Consider the following 20,234-nt stretch of genomic DNA (forward strand, 5'->3'; position numbering starts at 1 on the left):
CAAAAAAAAAAGTCAAGAGGAGCAACTGGAGTGACTGACCTGTGATTCCAGCATCTGCAGCTGGAAACCAGCTGGTCCCTCGCCAGCTGCAGCCTGAAGGGAAGTGACTTTGGATGTGGTCAAGGAAAACCCTTATTATCCTGTTTATCCCGCTGCAGGTTGAGGAGGTCTTAGGGGTGTTTAGCAGCCGTCGGAGCAGGAACAGCTTTCGGTGTGGCTGTGCCCTGGCTGATGCTCACGGACCGTGACCACCCTGTGCAGGTGCTAAATAACCTCCCGGGTGCCTGTGGGGAAACTGCTGAGTTTTTGGCACACAAATCAGCTTGTTTTGAGTCATCTGGAAAAAAAAAACAAATCTAGAAAGCCTACGTTTGTCTTTGCAATTAACTGGGTTCTTGTAAATGTTTGGTGGAGGTCGGCACCTGCTCCGCAGTGACGAGGGGCCTGTTGCGAGCAAGCCCCTGCTTGTGGGGCGAGGAGAGGCAGCCTTGTGCTGTCTTCTACAGAGCAAGAACTAAATCCCATTCATCGCATTTTGGCGTGGACCCAGGTGAACTTCAGAAGGGTAGTATATCCCACTCGGTGTAGGGAAGAAAACTCGGGCTTGGCAGAACAAACCGCTACCTGTGAGAAGCACAACCTGGGGTAACAAGGCCATTGCCAGGTTCTTGGTGGTGATTCAAGCCTGGATGAAACCGTGCAGCCGGAGTGCAGATGGAGCGAACGGTTGCAGCTTCTGCCAAGACTCTTTGTTACTGGAAAACGACCCACCAGTGACAGCCAGGAACAGCTTTCCATGATGGGAAACCCAGATGAGGGGCAGCTGGGTTTCCCATCACGGTCCTGGGTGTCCAGCTCTAAGCGATGCTCCCTGGGCCCTCGTGCGCTGCTGAGCTTCAGCTGGTGTCGCTTTAATGGGATTAGGTGGAGCTGGTTGAAGAAATGGTATTTTGAATGTTGGCCATAGGCTTTTGAGGTCAGAAGGGATGAGCTCATGGCTGACATGGCCCAGGGTTGAAGCCTCTTGCGGTGGCCCCCGTAGTGTGCCTGAGGTCCCAGGGCATCGCCCGGGGACCGGCAGCAGCTGGTGCCGTTGCTGCAGGGAGGATGGGCAGCAACCTGCTCAGCCAGGATCGTTTCAGGAAAGAGTTGGCAGCTCCGCACAGAGAACAAACAATTTCAACATACGCTTGTGTCGCGCTCAGTTTTCTAGTGTTTTGCTTTATGGGTTGAATAAACTACTTCCTTCTTGCTCAGAGGGAAAGTTAATGATTTATGGGTCAGCTGGCAAAACTCTGATCTCCGCAGAATTCAAATTTTTCTGCATGGAGCCATATCTGAGTGTGTAGGCGTATCGTAACTCCTCCTTCAGCGCTGCAGTGCCCGGAGCCGGGGGGACTGGACAAGGCAGCCATCGCTTTGTCTTGTCGGGGCCGAAAGCGCGGGTCTCTCCGTCTGCCGCCAGACCTCCAGGTAAGATGACTCAAGCCGTAGAGCTGTAGGTAACGTTGCTCGTGGGGACTGGACTGGAGCTTGATTGCAACTCTAGCAGGCACTAAGATTAGTAAATTAAATCAAATTAAACCAAAAGCTGTAACAAGGACTGGAGGAAAGCCAGAGAAATGAAACATCCACGAGAAGGGTTAGGTTTAGGGCAGAAAACATCAAGACAGACTCTTGTTTCCAGGAGGAAGATGGGCCCTTGGAGCATACGGAGCACTGGGAGGGTTTAGGCTCGTCAGTGATGATCCTGGATAACAAAGTCAGCGAGAACTCTTGCTGATCTCTAGGGGTGCCAGGTTAGTCTAAATTGCACTTAAATTCCCTTCTGGAAAGCAATTCAGCCTCCCGAATGACTCGTGCGCTTTGCAGCTTTACTCCAGATGAAGTCATTTGCTCAAAACCGTTGCATTTCTGGTTAGACACTCCTCTCTCCTCCCGTGTAACGTGGTGTTAGGGGACTGTACCGACCCCGGCAGCATTTCGTCTGTCTATGAAGTAGCTTCCAAGAGATTTATTACTAAAACAAAAGATTTTACCCATAAGATAAGTTTCAGGAGAGTGTTTCTAGAAGGCATAGATAAACTCATGGCCCTGCAGGTATTAATTTGTATGGTTCTCTGGGAAAGACACTATGTTGGCAATATAGTGCTTTTAAGTCACATCTGACAAGTTACAAAAGTATATTTTTTCTTCTTTTTTTTTTCCTATTTTTTCCTCTTTTCGTTTTTCTGTCCTCTCCCTCCCGTCTTTTTTTTCTTTCCTAATTTTAATCAAAAGCTTCATTCTCAAAATTGCAAATAAGTGAGACTAGTGGAATAAAGCCTATGGGAATCGCTCAACATCTACAATCAATTGTCCTGTTTACATTGTATTTTCACGTCCCTGGGTCTGCCCTGCTGGAGCCAGCCTTCCCCACCTCCGTCAGCTCTGCCCCAGCAGCCCAGCTCCTCTGTGCTGGGGCTCGGTCCCGTTGGCAGGAGAGGAGCCAGCAGAGGAGCTGCTCCCCTCTTTTGCAGAGTATTGCAGTAGCTCCCGCAGCTTCTGCTCCCCAGCCACGACTGTAGGAACCGCGCAGGGATGGAGAAGTGAGACCTGCCCATGTGAGCTGTGCTTATACTGAGTGTAAATAACCCCCTGCTATTTTTACAGACATCTGGCCTAGGAAAAGAATGTGGTAACCTCTGTGGGGTCTCCAGACAGGGAGGCTGGAATAAGGAAAGATGCCAGCTTCAGAATCGGGGAGGCAGAGGGATCGCGCTGCTGTCCTTGGGTTATTCCTTGCCGCCGCTCTTGTTGTGGCTGTCCAGAGTAAGTGAACACGAGGAAGGAGCGAGTCTGTCAGCATGAACTGAGAGCCCTCAAAGGAAAACCACCTCCTGAGGTTCACAAGACTTGGACCCTTCTCTTTCCCATGTTGCCTTTGCGTTTCAAGAATGTTGTAAATCTTTGTGATCGGAATCCACCTTCCTTTGCCTTTTTTTCCTTTGGGTGTAAAACGGCCATAAAATTATTCCAGCTGAAAAAAGTGCAATGATTTCTACTAACTGGGGAGATAAAACAGTTAATCTGGATTTTGTGACCAGCCTTTGAAGCCGCTGGGTCAGGCGTGAAGAGCTATCAGGACTTGGGGTGATGCTCCTCCCCTGTCCCCACCAGCCTCGGCCATCCCCGGTCACAGTCTGCACTTCTCCTCTTTGTTTCTAGCTTTTAAGAGTTTTAAGGCCACCGAAGTGTCCTCACCTGGACCTTCTGAGTAAATCAGGCCTGAACTCCCACTGGTTTTCCTTGTAGCATCTTTCTGATGGCGTTTCTGTCGGTAGGTATCTGCTTTGTTCCGCCGCGTTTCCCGTCTGCAGAACTCAAGGAGAAATTCCGTGGCGACACCACGTTTCCCCAAGGTTCGGTGGTGGAATATGTGTGTCGTCCAGGTTACGTGAGAAATTTTAACACCCAAACCCTCCTTGTTTGTGGAAGGAACGGTGAGTGGCACGGATCAGACGAGATGTGTACACGTGAGTATATCTTGGGTTGAGTTTTGACTTTGTTTTTTATTTGCTGACGCTATCAGCTCATTTTGTTGGAGCAGTATCCGAAGTGACCTCCTGGGATGGTGGGAGATGAGTGACCTGACGTGAAGCGCTGACTGTTTTCTGCTAAGTACTAGCAATGATGGCAAAAACTGAAATCTGCTTCGATGCTGCTGGGTTTGGTTGCGGATTCAAAGGATGTTCTGCTTTGTAACTCTTGGTTCATAAAAAGTGTTTCAGGCTTGCAGTAGGATAATCCTTTAGCTGTGAAGAAACGCTGTTGCGCTTGCCAGGGTTACTGCAAAACCCCACTTAGGCTGCAGAGGCTGGCTGCAGGCCATGATGCAAGTCTTAACAGCATCCTGAATCACGGAATAATTTAGGGTTGGAGGGGAAATCTGGAGGTCTCTGTCCATCCCCTTGCTCGATATTGGAAGATTCTTCTGCTTTCCTGCTGCATTTTCCTGATTCTTTAAGAAACTGAAATAAGAACCAACTCCAGTCCTGTTGTCCCCCAGCAAAGTCGTGCGCCTTCCCTGGAGAGCCGCCCAACGGCAGACTCATCCTCACAGGAAAGTTGAGTTTTGGTTCAACAGTGAACTTCACCTGCAACACCGGGTAAGCTGGGAGGACTCAGGGCATGGCTCCTCTTCTTCCCCAGAGATTTTTCTGAAGTCTTTTCCTTCTAGATTAGAGCCCGTGCTGTCAAAAGCCTTACTGGTGTAGGTAATTGCAGACTGACTGAAATATCTTTTAAGCTTTCCTTTGAGGGCTTTTAGGATTGACTGAGTCTTCCTAATCTCGTACTTTGAGGCAGTTCTTCCCGAACCCAAGTTCACTCTCCTGGCCCTTTCTAAACCATTTCTAATTTTTCAGTATCTTTTTGAAGAAAAAACATCAATGCTGAACTCAGAGCTGTAGTGATAGCCACAGCTGGCCAATAAAGTAGACATTTTCCCTTAGAAACTGTATTTTTTTTATTTTTAAAATGCTTTTATTAAAAGTCAGTGTGTCATTGCAGAAATGACATTGATGGCAAATTTCTGATCAGCTGTAATTATGATAAGGAAGCCAAAACCATCCTGGTGGTGATGTTATAGGTAATAATCAAAACTGATTTTATCGAGCAATTCCCTCTCCCCTATTTCATGCAGGTACAGACTGGTTGGAGAGTCTCAAATTCACTGCGTGATTAAAGATGGGGCTGTTACATGGGACAGACGTATTCCCTTCTGTGAGCGTAAGTAGAGTTCATTAACTGATCTACAGCTTAGATGTTACCGCGGATGGGTAAAGAAGCAGCCGTGTTGCCCTGCGGAGGGTTTCAGCAGTTTGATGCACGGTGGAGTCCCGAAGGACACTTGTTTTTCTTTGTGTTTCTCTTCCTGCATCATCCTGCAGAAAAAAATACTCGCTGTCTGGGAGTAAGGCAGCTGCGTGTAGGACTGGTATATCCCCAAACCACTCGGCGCCTGGGTCGGAGCTCTGCTGCCCCTGGGCTGGCGTACAACTCCCTTGAGACCTGCCCTTAATTTCTGACCCTTCTGGCACCTCCTGTTTCAATTTTTTTCTTGCCAGACCTTTGGTTCAAAATGAATTAAGTTCTTTCTCTCTTGTTCTTCCCTCCCTCTGCCATCTCTCCCCACTCCCTCCCAGCAATACCGTGCTCACCCCCTCCAGAAATCGCTAACGGGGAGCACAGCGGAACTGACAAAGAGCTCTTTGAATACGGAGCGTCCGTCACGTACCGGTGCCACACCGTCAGAAGGGGAGAGACACCTTTCGTGCTGGTGGGAGATGCCTCTATTTTCTGTACAACCACAGATAACATAAATGGTGTCTGGAGCAAGCCAGCCCCGGAGTGCAAAGGTGAGCTGCTCCCACGAGCACGTGTTTGCAAGCTGACCGGGGCGCTGCAGCAGCACCAGCCGTAGCCCCTTCGTCGCTGCCTACGGCCCGGTCTGCTAAAGCTGTTTTCTTCCTTGGAGCCATCTCTGTCCCTTATGTTGCTAGAATTGCCTCTTGCAGATGACACCCTCTGAGTTCGGTAGCAGCAACAGGATTTAGGGTCTCTCCCTCGCAGGGACCGTGAGTGCTCATGGTCACCAAGTCAGCAGGGACGTGGGAGTGGGATTTTATTAGCCTTTGCAGACCAGGTAATATGTAAAATGTAACGCCTGCAAAGAGTTCGTTGCCTGCTGTGATACCTGCTGCGATACCTGCTGCCTTCACTATGTTCTTTTTAGATTTTGCCTTAATAAAAAGTGTGAAATAAAAAAAAAAAGACTGTAATGTGGAGGAAGGTGTACAAGAATATCACGTCAGCCTGCTACCTCATGTCCGTTTTCAGCCTTTTTGGCGAACGCATCTTATGCTACGAGCATGTTTTTAATACCCTAATCTCCCCTCTTGAGCGTAACCGCTAACCTAAGCGACGGTGTTTCCCTGACGCAGTGGTTAACTGTGAGCATCCGAGAGTGGAGAACGGGAAGCTGCTGAGCGGGTACCGAGCTGAGTACACCTACGGAGACACGGTCATGTTTGACTGCAACCTCCGCTACACCATGAACGGCAGCGATTCATCCACGTGCACAGAAAACAACCTCTGGGACCCCCCGCTGCCGCTCTGCCAGCTCAGTGAGTGTGGCTGGAGCGAGTGTTGCTCCACCCGGCCCAGCCGCTTTGCTTCTGTGAAGCTCCCACCCCTCTAAGAAAGCGTGAAGTCCTGAAGTGAGGGCTCCAAGACTTAACTTTTTGGATATTTTTTTTTTTTTTTTTTGGCTAATCTTTGTAGAACTAAGGTGACTTTAGGAATTTATGACTCGGGGCCATAGAGATTAAAGCCTTGTCCCACTCAAGCTGGTGAGCATTTCTCATTTGAATTCAAAGGGACTAAATTAACCTTTCTATACTTAATGTTTTTCAAGTTTGTTGGTAGAGCCTCAGATAGCATAAACTGGAAATTACATCTTGTTGTAACAGTGAAAATCACCATGCAGCCCAAAACGATTCATACGTTTTCATTTGTCTCCTTTGCTTTCGCTCTTTAGCGTTAGTGAACTCAGACCATTAAATGCATCTCAGAAAGAACAATGGGAGCCCACGATTTTTCCCCAAATTCTGTCACATTACATACCACCATGGGCCGCGCTGATTTATCACCAGCAACGTCCCTAAACTGCTATTTCATCCCTAGGTAGCTGTGAGAACCCTCCAGACGTGCGTAACGCTGTTAAAGCAAAACTTGCTGGCAATTTGTTCCCCGTGGACACCGTCATTACCTACGAGTGCAGGGAGGGCTACCAGTTCAGTCCAGGAGAAACCACGCGGAACATAATGTGTCTGCCGGATTTTACATGGACCGAAACTCCGCAGCCTTGTGAAAGTAAGTGTCTGTTCCTTTGGCTTCCTCACCCTTGTGATTTGGCAGAATTATTACCGAATGAAGGCAGAATTATTACCGAATTACGTGGGCCGCTGTCGTGCAGATGGGAGGGTGGGGGAGAAGTGGGGGGTGCTCCAGGTGCCCAGCTTGGCGTGTCTCTGGTCTTTGCTGTGACTCTTGAACTCCACTGATCTGTTCCCCAGCCACAGGGTTTTCCCTGCTTTATTTGCCAGCTATGCTTTCTAGTCCCTCGAACCCCTGGAAAAAAGTCCTTGCAGCATCGAGGGCCCCTTGCTCCACCCAAGGGGAGGTTGCAGAGTCCCTTGCAAACACCCCGTCCCCCAGGAGCGCCCAGGGATGGGTTGCTGGGCCAGATTAAGTGTTGTGAGGCGTCTGTGTCTCTGTCTTACAAAGCGTTCAGCTTTCTGGTTACAATGAACCTGCCGTCATCCGGATGGTTTTACCAGGGTTTCACGTTTGCTGATGTTTGGCATTTCTCAGGAATCCATTGCCCGCGTCCGGATGTCAGCAATGGAAAGCCCTTAAGTATATGGGGAGATACAGACAGTTACACGTACGGAGACAGACTGCAAATTATGTGTAATGACGGCTACACTTTCAAAGGTCACGGCAATAACATCGTCCTTCAGTGTACAAGCGACGGTAGATGGGATCCAGCAGTACCGGAGTGCACGCCAGGTAGGCGAGAGTTGGTGAAGCACGTTGACTTGGCGACTGCTTCTTTTTGACTGCAAAGGTTGGGGTCACTCTGTACAGCGTAGTCGTCGTCCGGCAGTCGCACAAGGATCTCCCTGTGGCCTTAGGTGATGGTAGTAGTAGCCAAGGCGAATTTTGTTCCACTGCCACGTATCCCCAGATCGAGTCCTCCTACGGCTCATGAAAAGTTACCGCACAGAACTAAACTGCTACAGGGGCTCAGCCTTCAGATTTGGGTTACGTTCAGGTTTTTGCTGTATTTTCATTCTTGTATCGCCACAATCCCTCTCATGCAGCTTTCAGGCTATTTCATAGATATAGGCTAAAATCTGGAGACGGTGAACTCTCTTCCACCAAGACAGATACTGTAGTAACATCATACGTATATTGAATTCCACTCTACAAGCAAATCAGGATTTGTTTAAAACCTACTGATTTAAGTAACAGCGCACAACTTAGGAAAAGTCATTAAATACTGTATATAGACTTTCTAATTTCTACAGTATTAGACCACTGCTAAAAAGATTTTACACATATCATCTAATAAACTAAATGGTGAAGGCTACATTGAAAAAATAAACATTTGTCATACCTATTGATTAGTATCAGCAGCACAAATAGACAAATTTCAAAGTTTTTCCAAGACGCAACTTTAAGTCTTTACAAAATCACCAAAATTACAAGAAGAGTATGTTCAACTGATCTAAGGGTTTGGTTTGCATTTCTCTCTATAAACGCAGTGGTATGTTTACCAAACATCCATTTTCTTCTAACCCCAGATCTTAGATTTTTTTTGAATCTAGTCCTCCTGTGTTAACTTGGAAGAAATAGGCAGCAAAAAATCCAGATGGATCATTATATTGCCTGGGGTTCGGTGCGGAAAAAGTACGGGAGTTTGGCAGGGGCCTGAGCTAGTGTCTGGGGAGGTGGGATGCGAAGGGTTGGGTGTTAGTGGCTTTTAGAGGCTTACGAGGTTCCCAAGAAGCCTGGGAGACATCTACCCAGCTGGAAGGGGATGTGGTTTGTGCTTTGGACAACAGCTGGGCTGGTTTGCTGACAGGAGGCTTGGGACCAGGGGATGTTCTCGATGCGTTTCCCCTCTTGGAAGAAAATGCAACAGCGTAAATAACTGACACTGCTGAAACCAGTAACCCAGCAATGGGGCACCGTAGCAAGACCCGCGAGCTGCTGGAGGCGGCCTGAGCCCAAAAGCTCAGGGAAACCCTGCCAGGAGGGAAGAGCCTGCTCTTGTCCTGGCCCTCATGCTGCCTGTGGGGTGCTCAGCAGCTTCACGAGTGCAGCTCAGTGGGAAAGCAGGGCCTGCAGCCCCTGGGGTAATAACGGGGTTATTAATGGCTCGCTCAGGCACAGACCCGGCTCGGCAGCACGTGCCTTTCCCAACAGCCTCAGAAAAATCTGACCATGGAAGAAGCAGCTCCTTTAGAGTTATCAAAGGAAGTGCTGAGACCTGCATCTGGACAATAGTCACCTTTTTTGCAGGGTTGAGGCGTTCTTGCTAACTGTCTTTTCCATAGAAAGCATCTTCACTGGAGTTCTTCCTGAAAATACGACGTCCTTTGTTTTCTGTTGTTTCTAGAACTTAGTTGCCCAAAGCCAGCTACTGCTCATAGAAGAGAGGTTTATAAAAGCAAAAATGACTACACAGCTGGGACACAGCTGCGGCTGGCGTGTGATTCAGGCTATGTCCTCAGGGGCCAGGACTTTACTGAGTGTCAGCCTGATGCGAGCTGGTCTCCCCCATTACCGTTTTGCGATGAAGGTACGTGTAACGCGGAGCTGAGAAGAAATCTCGTGCAAATGGATTCAGAAAGAGCAGTCAGACTGTGACCTGCCGTCAGCATCTGCTTCTGGGGAACGGGACGACGATCACCAGCTCATGGGCTGAAAGTGTTGAGGTGCCTTCTCCCTGGAGATGTGATCCAGTGGGGGCTGAGCGAGGAGTGGGAACCTGAGCTGGTGTGAGAGGCAAGAAGCCAGCTGGTAACTTCATGTGAATTTGCCGCACTACAAACATGAAGTTAACTCTTGTACTGAGTTCCCAGAAGCAGTTTTGCTTATCACCTGAGTATTATGATCATGCATTTCTTTTCTTATCAATCCCCTTTATTTCCTAGCCTGTGGACCCCCTCCAAAAATTGCCAACGGGCAGCACTCTGGCTTGGGACAGGAGCAGTTCCCGTATGGCGCGGAGGTGACGTACAGCTGCGTGGAGGGTCTGTCCCTCATCGGGGATGCCTCCATCTACTGCACCTCCGACGACGGGGTGAACCTGGCGTGGAGTGGAGCTGCCCCGGAGTGCAGGGGTGAGTCGTTTCTCCTGTTTGGGATAAGACCAAAGCCAGGACCCGGGTGCGATGCTGGGGCTAAGCCCCAGCCCCGTTACCTGCCCTGGTCCGGGAGCTGCAAACCTGGAGAGCTTAATGACTGTGCGGCTCCTCCGGCTCCTGTGCAAAGGTCTTGGCACCACAAGCTGTTCCTTAACGCCAGGGACTGGTAGGGTCTCCCTGGGGGCTGCTGCAAGCAGCTGAAGGGCAATTCTTGTGTTTGAGTCTAAAACTGATGCAGAGAGCATCGGGAAGAGCGGCTCTGCCCTGCCTGAGCTGGTTCCGCGCCGTCCCTGGGAAAGGGCAGCAGCCAACCCCCCCTCTGCTCTCCTCCCGCAGTGGTTCGGTGCCCCAGGCCCTCGGTCGAGAGGGGAAGGATGACTCCGCAGAGGTTCACCTTTCCCTACGGGGCGGCCGTGCAGTTCTCCTGCGACGAAGGCTTCGTGCTGCGTGGTGATGCCGAGAGCCGGTGCCAGGCCGACGGCACCTGGCAGCCTCCCCTGCCCACCTGCCAGCCAGGTGGGTACCCAACCCGGGCAGATGCTTGCACAGGCCAGGGTCCTGCTCCTTTGAATTGTGGAATCATTAAATCACAGAATGGTTTGGGTTGGAAGGGACCTTTAGAGGCCATTTAGTCCAGCAGGGACATCCTCAACGACATCAGGTTGCTCAGAATCACCGGCAACAGGTGGAATTTGCGGGGATTTTTCTCCTCAGTCTCCTCCCATTACGTTATTTTTTAGCATGCGTTTTTCTTTCAGTTCTGTGTCCTCAGCCTTCAGAACAGGGGGACCTAGTCATTTCCCCTCGGAAATTAAGATACGAGGTGAATGACACTCTGTTTTTCTACTGCAAGCGTGGCGGACGTTCATCAGCAAGGTCAGAAGCTATTTGCTCAGCTAACGGCACATGGAAACCACCACCCACGTGTGTAAGTACCGCCATCTGCCCAGGCTTTGTCTGTATCTTGCCCCGTTTATAGTCTGGAATAGCGCTGGTCTGACTTGATGATGTGTTTGCTTCGTTACGATAGGGCTGGCCTGATTGAGGGGCTGCAGCAGGAGGGGGAGGCTCAGCACGTCAGTCCCTGTAGCAGAGTCTCATGCCCTCTGTCTTTGTTTTGGTTCTTTTAAAGAAAAAGAATGATGTATGTGAGAAGATTCTTCAAAACAAGGAAAATTTCCAGTGCGGAGTTCCTCTGACAGAACTGAAAACTCTGCTGGAAGTCCAAAAACTGTACCTGGAGATCCAGAAACTTGAAAAGGAGCTAAAACCCACAGCATATGGCTGACTGTCGTCACTGCTATCATAAGAACTGTCCTCTTGGCACGTTGAATAATCATGCTGAGGATTTTTGGTTTTATGACTTCGTAATTCATGTTAATACTTAAGTAGGCAGAACAAAATTTACCAATCAGTCAGGGAACAGATCCGGTCATATGGGGAGTCAGCAAGTGACTTCTTATGGCTCATCCTGTTAGAGCTCGCTGGGCTAGGTTTGTGCATCGCTTCATACGTTTTCAAGCCTTACATTCAGATATGTTTGTTATACTGACAAGCGCGCGGTTAGGGAGGAACTGAGTGGAAAGTAAAATTTTTGTCAGAGCCGAGCAGAGGCCGTACGGGCAGGCGTGAGCGTGGGAAGAGCCACCAACCCGCACTCGCCCCGCAGCTGCTGCACCTCTTCAGCTGCAATCCAGTATAGCCCACTGCGGCTCTGGTCGTATGTGGTGCAGTAACTATGGCGAACGAGCACGTAATTGCCTAATTAGCTGTGACCTTCAGAGCAGGCACAATGAAGAAAACTTCAAAGCCTGTCTTCTAGCAAAACAAAAATAGCAGGTTTTCATCCCGAGCAGGACAGAGGCACCTGAGGCCATGGCAGTGCCGCTCGCTGCATCTTTGTGTGTGCACTGAGAGTGGCTGTTGGAAATAGAAGTGTAAAGAAACAGCTGATTTTTCTTTTTTCTGCAACCTCCAGTAAAGGGGAAGTGCTCTGTTAGCACGCGTCTTGTGATCGGACCAGTACTCCTTCACCGTGAGATTATAATAAAGCTGCAATTGTAATGACAGCTGTGTCTGGCTTTTAATAATTCTGCCCTGTCTATAGTAAAGGGAAGAGGTGCTTCAATAATCATTGCTCGATTAGGCACGGAGGGCTGCTGCTCCCCGAGCACAGTGCAGGGGTGTGCGGGGAGTGATTGCCCCCTTGCCCCTGGGGTAGAAGCAAAGTGGATGCGCAGCACTGCCCAGCACACCCACCAGCAGCTCCCTGCGCTTCAGAAATGAGGCCGGGATGCTGCAGAGCCATTCTAGCTGTAAAAGAACTTTCTTCTGCTGTCCCCGCCGGGGAAGAAGGCAGAGCAGCGTTCCCTCCCAGGGCACATCCTTGCTGGAGAGCTGAGGGAGGGCAGCGCTCGCCTTGGGCAGGTCAGAAGGGCTGGGGGGGGTGGCAGCGTCAGCGTGGCTGTCTGGCCTGTCCCCAACTTCCCACAGCCGCTTCCCCTTCCCTGGCGTCTGCAGCGGGCTCTCGGCAGGGAGAGGGTCTCGCCGTCCCGCGGCGCTGGCCCAGCAGCTCCCTGCACCATGCGGGCGTTTCTCCGCTGGCCGGGGCAGCTTCTGGCGGTGGTGGTGCTTGCGCTGCAGCCAGCTGGGACTCTCGGTGAGTGTCGCTCCCCTGCTCGTTTTCTTTGCTTCTGTGGCTCAGCTTTGCCTGTGGATCAAATACGGAATGATCGGGTTAGGAAAACGCAGCCGGAGACCTCGCTCTAGCTGACGTCGCTGCTAACCGCTTTCTGTGCCTGATGTTCTTGTAAGGATGATCTGAGTTTAGTCGCTGCTGCTAATCACCCCTTTCTCCTCCAGCTGCACCTCTAGACACTTGCAAAGAGCCGCCCAAAATTCCCAATGCTTTTCAAAAGCCGTACGCTGGGGGTACGGCTCCCGCCCCGGGACCGGTGTTAAGTGCAGCTGGCTCGGAGGTTAGGAGCTTGTCCCTGGGACAGCCTGGGGCCGGCTCTCTTTGCAGAACTTCTCCTGGTCTGGACCAGTTCGGCACTTGTGCCAGAGGGAGTATGTCACCCTTTGCCTCGATCATCTGTGCAGTAGCTGAGGAGCTGTTCCCAGGGTCGGAGGGTGTCGTTAAGGTCTGGGGATCAAAGAAGCGGATGGTGGTAAGAGGGGGTGAGTCACTGAGGCAGGTAATAGTTTTTACTCTTTAATTAAAAGGGTCATAGTTAGCAATTTGAGTGCTATCAGGTTGATGCTTAAGCACTGAGACATCAACCAAGGTTGATGCTTAAGCACCGAGACACCTTGAAGGTAGCTGGTGAATTGTCATGCATCCTGCAGGCTGGCGGCAGCACAGGAGAAGTGGAGCTTTGCTGACGAGTGTCTCTAGGAAGGGGAATGACTCGCAGTTTCTGCATTGAAGTCGACAGTTCCTTTAAAAACAGGCCTTTTGAGAAACTTCCCTGGTGTGCAGAGCTCTCCCCAGCCCCTCTCTGCAGAGGCATCTGCTGCCCCCGGCTGCCAGCACCGCCTTTACAACCTTTTTTTTTTCACTTTTTAAATTCACGGTGCTTCTCAGTCCATTTTCCAAATCCAAATGTTACCAACGGGGTGCCAACAGCGAGCCTGGGCCCTGGGGAAGACACGTACGAGTACGGAGACGCTCTTTCGGTGGGTGCTGGTATCCAAGGCAGCATCGCCGGCACTGCCCTGGCGCGGTGCTGGTGTGACGGTGCCTGGGATGCTGCTGTACCAGCGCGTGAACAGGGTATGGTTTTAACAGAGACACGCTGTGTCTTGGTGACCTGCCAGCTTCTGTTGTGAAGCATGAGGAAAAATCCCAGTTATAGGTGCCTTTAGTTTAGTTTTCTGCTATTACACTTTGTGACCAGCTCCAAAATATTTCTCATGGGAGAGACGGTAGCTGGACAATAAAAGATTTTTGTTGGGACGCCGGTGATGTACGTGTGCGATAGAGGTTACGCAGCTGTTGGAGAGCCTCCTGTTTGTTGTGAAGCTGGTGGTTGGGTGCCAGCACCCTGGAGTCACCCATCCCTCAGCGTGCAGATGGGTCCTGCTGCGACCTGCTAGATGCTGTTAGGAAAGGGCCAAAATAGTTTTTGATTGCGTGCAGTGGAAATGCCCCATTTTTGGAGTGAGGGCTGCTCAAGCACACCTCTTAACCCCTAATCCCTCTGCCTCAATTGCTGCATTTGTCAAACTGATCTGTTTTCTCTCGCTTAGCAGACGGAGGCGCGGTGACAGTGGGTCGCTGTAGCTGTAGTCAGTAAGATGTCCCCTGAAAAGCCCTGTTTGTTTGGTGATCCACAGAGGGTCAGTGTCGCGTCCCAGGTGTCACCCACGGACAGCTGAAACCTGCACAGAACTTCACCTACGGCAGCACAGCCACGCTTGAGTGCGATGCCGGCTACGTCCCCGTGGGTGCCACCACCACCCTGCGGTGCCTCAGCAGTGGCAGATGGTATCCGTGGGTGCCTGCCTGCGTCCCAGGTACGCACACATCTCTTTTTTTCCCCCCTTTATTTTGTCTGCCATGTGTAACTGCCTGCTTTTATTTCACTAGAAATAGGAGGAGAGGGGTTGGAGGGTGGGCACCACGGCAAGCTGCACTGTCTGATGTTTGGTGGCAGGATTCCCCTCCGCTCCTTCATCGCCCCTGGGTAACATGGCAAGGCTGTCCTGATCAGGCCGCCCTACCTTCCTGCAGGGTACCCCCAATGAGATGCAAAAGTGGACAAGAATAAAGACTCTCATTAGATTCACATTGTTTGGTGAATTTGTCACCATTATATTTTTCCATTTCGGTTCACCCCTCGTGCCCCACAGCGATGCTTGGGGTCGCTGCTGTGCCTTGCATCTTTCTGGGGTTTCTACCCTTGCCCAAGGGGCAGGCTGGGTTCCCCCAAAGGCAGGGCTCAGCGCCGTCCCCAGTGGGTCTCTAGGGAGACCTCCCAGCTCTGAGGGTCCGTGCCGTCCCCTGCTCTGGCACCAGGTCAGTGTCCCTCCCCTCCTGCCGTCGACCATGCGGACCGAAACCCTCAGCGCGAGTTTCCAGTCGGGACAACCGTGACCTACTTCTGCAGAACTGGATACACTTTGGTCCCCGAAGTCTCTCCAGTAACTACGTGCCTTAAAAACTTCACATGGTCCGTAATTCCAAAGATTTGCGAGAGTAAGTATGCTGTTTCCTTTGCTTTGCCAACAAAGCGTCAATTTAATGATGTGGAAGTAACATCAGTTTCAGATACCCGCTAGTGGTGCTGCGCCATGAGGACTTATTGAGCAGTGCTTTGGCTCTCACTAATAATAATTTTTTGTAGCATGGCTGAAAAGAAATAGCTGCAACTCACGCTAATTATTTAGTTGTTCAAGCAACAATGCGGCGATGCAGCTAGTAACATCATCCCTTCAGCGCAATTTATAGCTAATCACAGGGCTCAGATCATTCTGCCTTCCAAGAGAAATGGTTGTTATCACATAATTACCATTCCTGAGCATGCCAGGTCTGGCTAGAGATGTCTGTCAGCGTCAACAGGGCCCCCAGCAGGTTCTCTGGGTCAGCAAGCCACCACCATGGGAAAACACCCCCGCGCAAAAGTCTCCTGCCTTCCCCTCCTGACCCAAACCATGCAAGCGCTTTCTGATGCTGGTGTTCCTCAGAGACGCGGTGTCCCAGCCCGGCCATCCAGCACGGGAGAGAGATCAGCCCCCAAAAAGCTGAATACACCTTTGGGCACCAGGTGGATTTTCAGTGTGACGCCGGCTACACGCTGAGGGGCAGCCAGAGGATCCAGTGCTGGTCTGACGGGACGTGGAGACCCCCCGTGCCGTACTGCGACAAGGGTGAGCGCGGCGGGTGCAGTGCGGTGGGTAGGAGCAGCGGTGCGAGAATCGCGTAAGCTGAGCATCACCTCTTGGAGAAGGTGTCAGGAGAAGGGCTCCAAGCCACAGCATTAAATGGCTTTAATGTTTTCATCTTCCAGCAAAACTGTAATTGATTAAATGTGTTGAGTAACGGGACTCGTAGCCATTTCTCAGAGGAGTGTTCGAGGGGTTTATGATACTCTCAGTTCCCTGACCCTGTTTCTGAGCAGGATCATTTCTCATGGGAAAGAGGAGGGGGTAAGGGGAGGGGATGGAGGCCCACGTTGAGGTACGGGGCGGTTAGATGGGTCAGGCTGGGAACAGTGGCAGAGCCCGAGCCACGCCTGGCAAGAAGCGAGGAGGACTTCGTGGAGAGCAGCAACCCTAAGTATAAACATCCAGAAATGGCTTTGCCCGTTACTTCCCTGCACTTCTCTGTCTCCCTGACTGACTGAAGAAAATCTTAATTTTTCCTTCCTCTATTCTCTCGTAGTTTGTGGCCCCCCTCCAAAAATCGCCAACGGGCAGCACTCTGGCTTGAGAACAGAGCAGTTCCCGTATGGCTTAGAAGTAAAATACAGCTGCGCGGAGGGTCTGTCCCTCATCGGGGATGACTCCATCTACTGCACCTCCGACGACGGGGTGAACCTGGCGTGGAGCGGAGCTGCCCCGGAGTGCAGGGGTGAGTCGTTTCTCCTGTTTGGGATAAGACCAAAGCCAGGACCCGGGTGCGATGCTGGGGCTAAGCCCCAGCCCCGTTACCTGCCCTGGTCCGGGAGCTGCAAACCTGGAGAGCTTAATGACTGTGCGGCTCCTCCGGCTCCTGTGCAAAGGTCTTGGCACCACAAGCTGTTCCTTAACGCCAGGGACTGGTAGGGTCTCCCTGGGGGCTGCTGCAAGCAGCTGAAGGGCAATTCTTGTGTTTGAGTCTAAAACTGATGCAGAGAGCATCGGGAAGAGCGGCTCTGCCCTGCCTGAGCTGGTTCCGCGCCGTCCCTGGGGAAGGGCAGCAGCCAACCCCCCCTCTGCTCTCCTCCCGCAGTGGTTCGGTGCCCCAGGCCCTCGGTCGAGAGGGGAAGGATGACTCCGCAGAGGTTCACCTTTCCCTACGGGGCGGCCGTGCAGTTCTCCTGCGACGAAGGCTTCGTGCTGCGCGGTGATGCCGAGAGCCGGTGCCAGGCCGACGGCACCTGGCAGCCTCCCCTGCCCACCTGCCAGCCAGGTGGGTACCCGCCAGGAGCCGAGCCAGCGGCCCCTGCAAGGGTGCAGAGAGGTTGGGGTGCAGCATCGTGTAGCTGTGTCTGTCCTTGGGGGTCCCCTAGTGCCTTCCCCTCTTTGCAGAAGAAGCAGCTGATGTTTATAAGGCTGAATATTTCTTGATAATCCTGTAGAAAGGAGGCTCTAAGACAGATTGGGAGAGACCATCGTTATTGACTTTCTCTTCAGTGCATGTTCTTACTGGCAAATGCAGCCTCTTGCACAGGGATGCCTGAAATGAGACATTGTCAGAAAACAGCAAATGCATAACACCTCTCAGGGGCTGTTGTGACCTTCGCCGTTGCCTCCTGAAGGGCCTGGGGAAGTAACTTTGCTTTAACGTTTGGGTTCACAGCTCCACAGATTTAAGTTCACCTGCACCGACTCAGTCTTCTGCAACTTTATGGTTTTTTTTTCTACCCACGTAATGGTGACCCTCTTGCTGAGCTGCCTTCTGCTGTGGTTTTTCCTTTCAGTTCTGTGTCCGCAACCACACATGGTCAACGGAAGGCTGAAAAGCACTTTGGATAGTAAAATGTGGTACCAAACAAATGCGACTGTTACTTTTGAATGCCTTAAAGGATACCACTTTTCAGACAATGGAGACGTGTCTTCAGAAGACTCTCGGACAGCCACGTGCTTGCCTGACGGCAACTGGACTCCGCTGCCCAAGTGTGTAAGTACCATAGTCTGGCTGAGGTCCTGGAGGGGCGCTGCCTGATTTCTAATGGGAAAAAAACCTGCTTGAATACCTTAAATGCTTTTGATTTATGGTTCCTGTCCTGGTTTCGGCTGGGATAGAGTTAATTTTCTTCCTAGTAGCTGCTGCAGCGCTGTGCTTTGGATTTAGTGTGAGAAGAATGTTGATAACGCGCTGATGGTTTCATTGTCGCTAAGTAGTGCCGACGCTGGTCAAGGACTTGCCAGCCTCCCGCGCTCTGCCCGGTGCACAGCAAGCCGGGAGGGGAGGGGGCATGGCCAGGACAGCTGGCCCCACCTGGCCAAAGCCATATTCCGTACCGTATGACGTCATGCCCAGTATATGAACTGGGGGGAGTTGGCCGGGGGGTGGCGATCGCTGCTCAGGGATGGGATGGGCATCCTTCGGTGGGTGGTGAGCAGTTGCATCATTTGCTTTTCCTGGGTTTTGTTCCTCTCTCTCTCTTTTTTTGTTGTTTTCCTTTTCATTATTATTATTTCTATTATTATTATTTCAATTATTAAACTGTTCTTACCTCAACCCACGAGTTTTCTCGCTTTTGCCCTTGTGATCCTCTCCCCCGTCCCACGGGGAGGAGGGCGAGCGAGCGGCTGCATGGGGCTGAGTTGCCAGCTGGGGTTAAACTACAACAGTCCTTTTTGCCCTGTCACTTAAAACGACACATGGCTTATCCCCGCCGAAACCAGGACAGAACCAAGCGGGGGTGCAGACTGCGCTGGGGCAGCGCGTGGCGGACGGGACAGAAGTTCAGGCTCGGAGCTGAGGGGTGGGTGGCTCTCCATCTGCTGCGGTGCGATCTTACATGTTTTTTTTCCTGGGTTTTGTTTCTTTTGTTTTGCTTTTTAACAGAAGCAAGACCGTGACACTGATGTGTGCGAAGAGATTCATTATATTGGAGCGGTCTTTGAATGCGGTGTGCCTATCGCAGAACTGAAAACTCTGCTGGAAATACAAAAACTGTTTCTGGAGATTAAAAAACTAAAGGTGGAACTAGAAAACTTGAATAAGAGTGTCCTGTAACAGCCACCCTTGGTGAACATGCAGTTCGTGCAGTCATAGTATCTACATGAAGGCTCTTGGCGACATTACAATTCATGTTTGCATACATATAGCCAGGGAAATAACCACCAATGTATGGGAGACTGCTTTTGCCATACTAGATACTAGAGCATCGAGGGGTTTTTACTCTTTTCCTTAAGACTGACAAGCTTGATCCACTCTTGCACCAATGTGTTGTTTCACATTTTATTTTAGGAAGCGTGGTAAGAAGTTAAATTGAGCTGCTTTGAGTCACTGCATAAACTGTGCTAAGCCAAGAGAAGGGGGACTGAAGTCCACAGAAGTAAACTTCTAGCTAGGATGAGTGTCTGGCTCTCTGAAGGTCCTTCTGCTGTAATCCTCCAGCTGGTAGTTTGCGCAATGCCGCATCCTCTGCCCGTACCGAACTCAGCCTGTCCTAGCATTAACATACTTCTTCTATCTAGAAATAGTAGTGAAGCGAGTGTTTCACTATGTGATTTCCTGTTAATCTAGCTCGTGATTTTTATTCTTCTAGTTAAGGGCAGCTGCATATAGAAGTGCCTTTGTAAAGGCTCCTATTCCCTTATTCCTGGATTTAAAACAGGCAACAGGTTTCTGGCCCAGCACTGTACTCGACAGACATCTGTGGCGGTGTCATCTTCCATGTCCCTATTTCCAGCAAGCAAATGCTAAGAATAGATGTTCTAAGCCCAAGTGTAGAGAATCAGGCAGCAAAGATTGTTCTTATTACTTAATAACCGATGATCAGTTTATGTAGCTCTGTGATGCAGCAATTGCTTCTTCCCTTCAGGATTACAATAAAGATGCAGGTGTAACCACGGGTGTCCTGTAATCTGTCACGCGGGCTGTAAATTAGGCAGGTCTCCAGTGTGGTCCAGCGGCTGTTCTGACTGAGAGCCGAGCCCTGGCAGCCGGGTCGGTCCTCGGGGCGCTCGGGGAGCCGCAGGGGGCACGGCGTGGCAGGCAGCCGTGGGGCCGAGGGCTCCGTGGGGCACAGCAGCGTGCTGCCGCCCGGCCTCAGGGGGAGAAGGGTGAGCACTCCTCCCCTGCACAAGCAACCCGCAGCGGTACATCGCTGCCAGATGCATGCTTTTATGAGTTATTAGAGTGGCTTTAAATGTTACTAGAGCCCAAAGCACAACACCTAGGGAAGAGATGGCGTCTCTCGTCATTGCACAGAGAGATGCTTTGATAACGCGGTCTGTGCTTCGCCACGTCCCAGTGAGCAGATCTGCGGTGAGAGGCACTCTCAGACCCACTCCAGCTCTCCCTGTGCCAAGGGAGAGCAGGGCTGCACCCTCCTGCGTTGTGCCCACATGGCACTGCGAACAGAAGGTGTCTCT

At 51.1% G+C, this 20,234-nt stretch overlaps 2 protein-coding genes across 2 annotated transcripts; both read left to right on the plus strand.

Moving 5' to 3' along the window:
• The first annotated feature begins 1,278 nt into the window (after positions 1 to 1,278).
• On the plus strand, positions 1,279 to 12,049 carry LOC104043337 (C4b-binding protein alpha chain-like). The gene is made up of 14 exons (XM_064471761.1): positions 1,279 to 1,473; positions 2,653 to 2,811; positions 3,324 to 3,515; positions 4,049 to 4,148; positions 4,685 to 4,770; positions 5,187 to 5,399; positions 5,985 to 6,167; positions 6,727 to 6,915; positions 7,417 to 7,614; positions 9,230 to 9,412; positions 9,768 to 9,956; positions 10,317 to 10,496; positions 10,739 to 10,908; positions 11,113 to 12,049. Exons 2-14 carry the CDS (start codon positions 2,724 to 2,726, stop codon positions 11,266 to 11,268), a joined length of 2,127 nt encoding a protein of 708 aa, XP_064327831.1. The 5' UTR covers positions 1,279 to 1,473; positions 2,653 to 2,723; the 3' UTR covers positions 11,269 to 12,049.
• A 372-nt stretch (positions 12,050 to 12,421) lies between these two features.
• LOC135316851 (complement receptor type 2-like) lies at positions 12,422 to 19,706 on the plus strand. Its single transcript, XM_064471772.1, has 8 exons — positions 12,422 to 12,639; positions 14,319 to 14,498; positions 15,001 to 15,180; positions 15,669 to 15,851; positions 16,366 to 16,554; positions 16,915 to 17,094; positions 17,606 to 17,805; positions 18,700 to 19,706. Exons 1-8 carry the CDS (start codon positions 12,564 to 12,566, stop codon positions 18,868 to 18,870), a joined length of 1,359 nt encoding a protein of 452 aa, XP_064327842.1. The 5' UTR covers positions 12,422 to 12,563; the 3' UTR covers positions 18,871 to 19,706.
• Positions 19,707 to 20,234: the final 528 nt, after the last annotated feature.

Source organism: Phalacrocorax carbo, chromosome 23 (genome assembly GCF_963921805.1).
Source record: "Phalacrocorax carbo chromosome 23, bPhaCar2.1, whole genome shotgun sequence".
In the NCBI taxonomy this organism is placed as follows: Eukaryota; Metazoa; Chordata; class Aves; order Suliformes; family Phalacrocoracidae; genus Phalacrocorax; species Phalacrocorax carbo.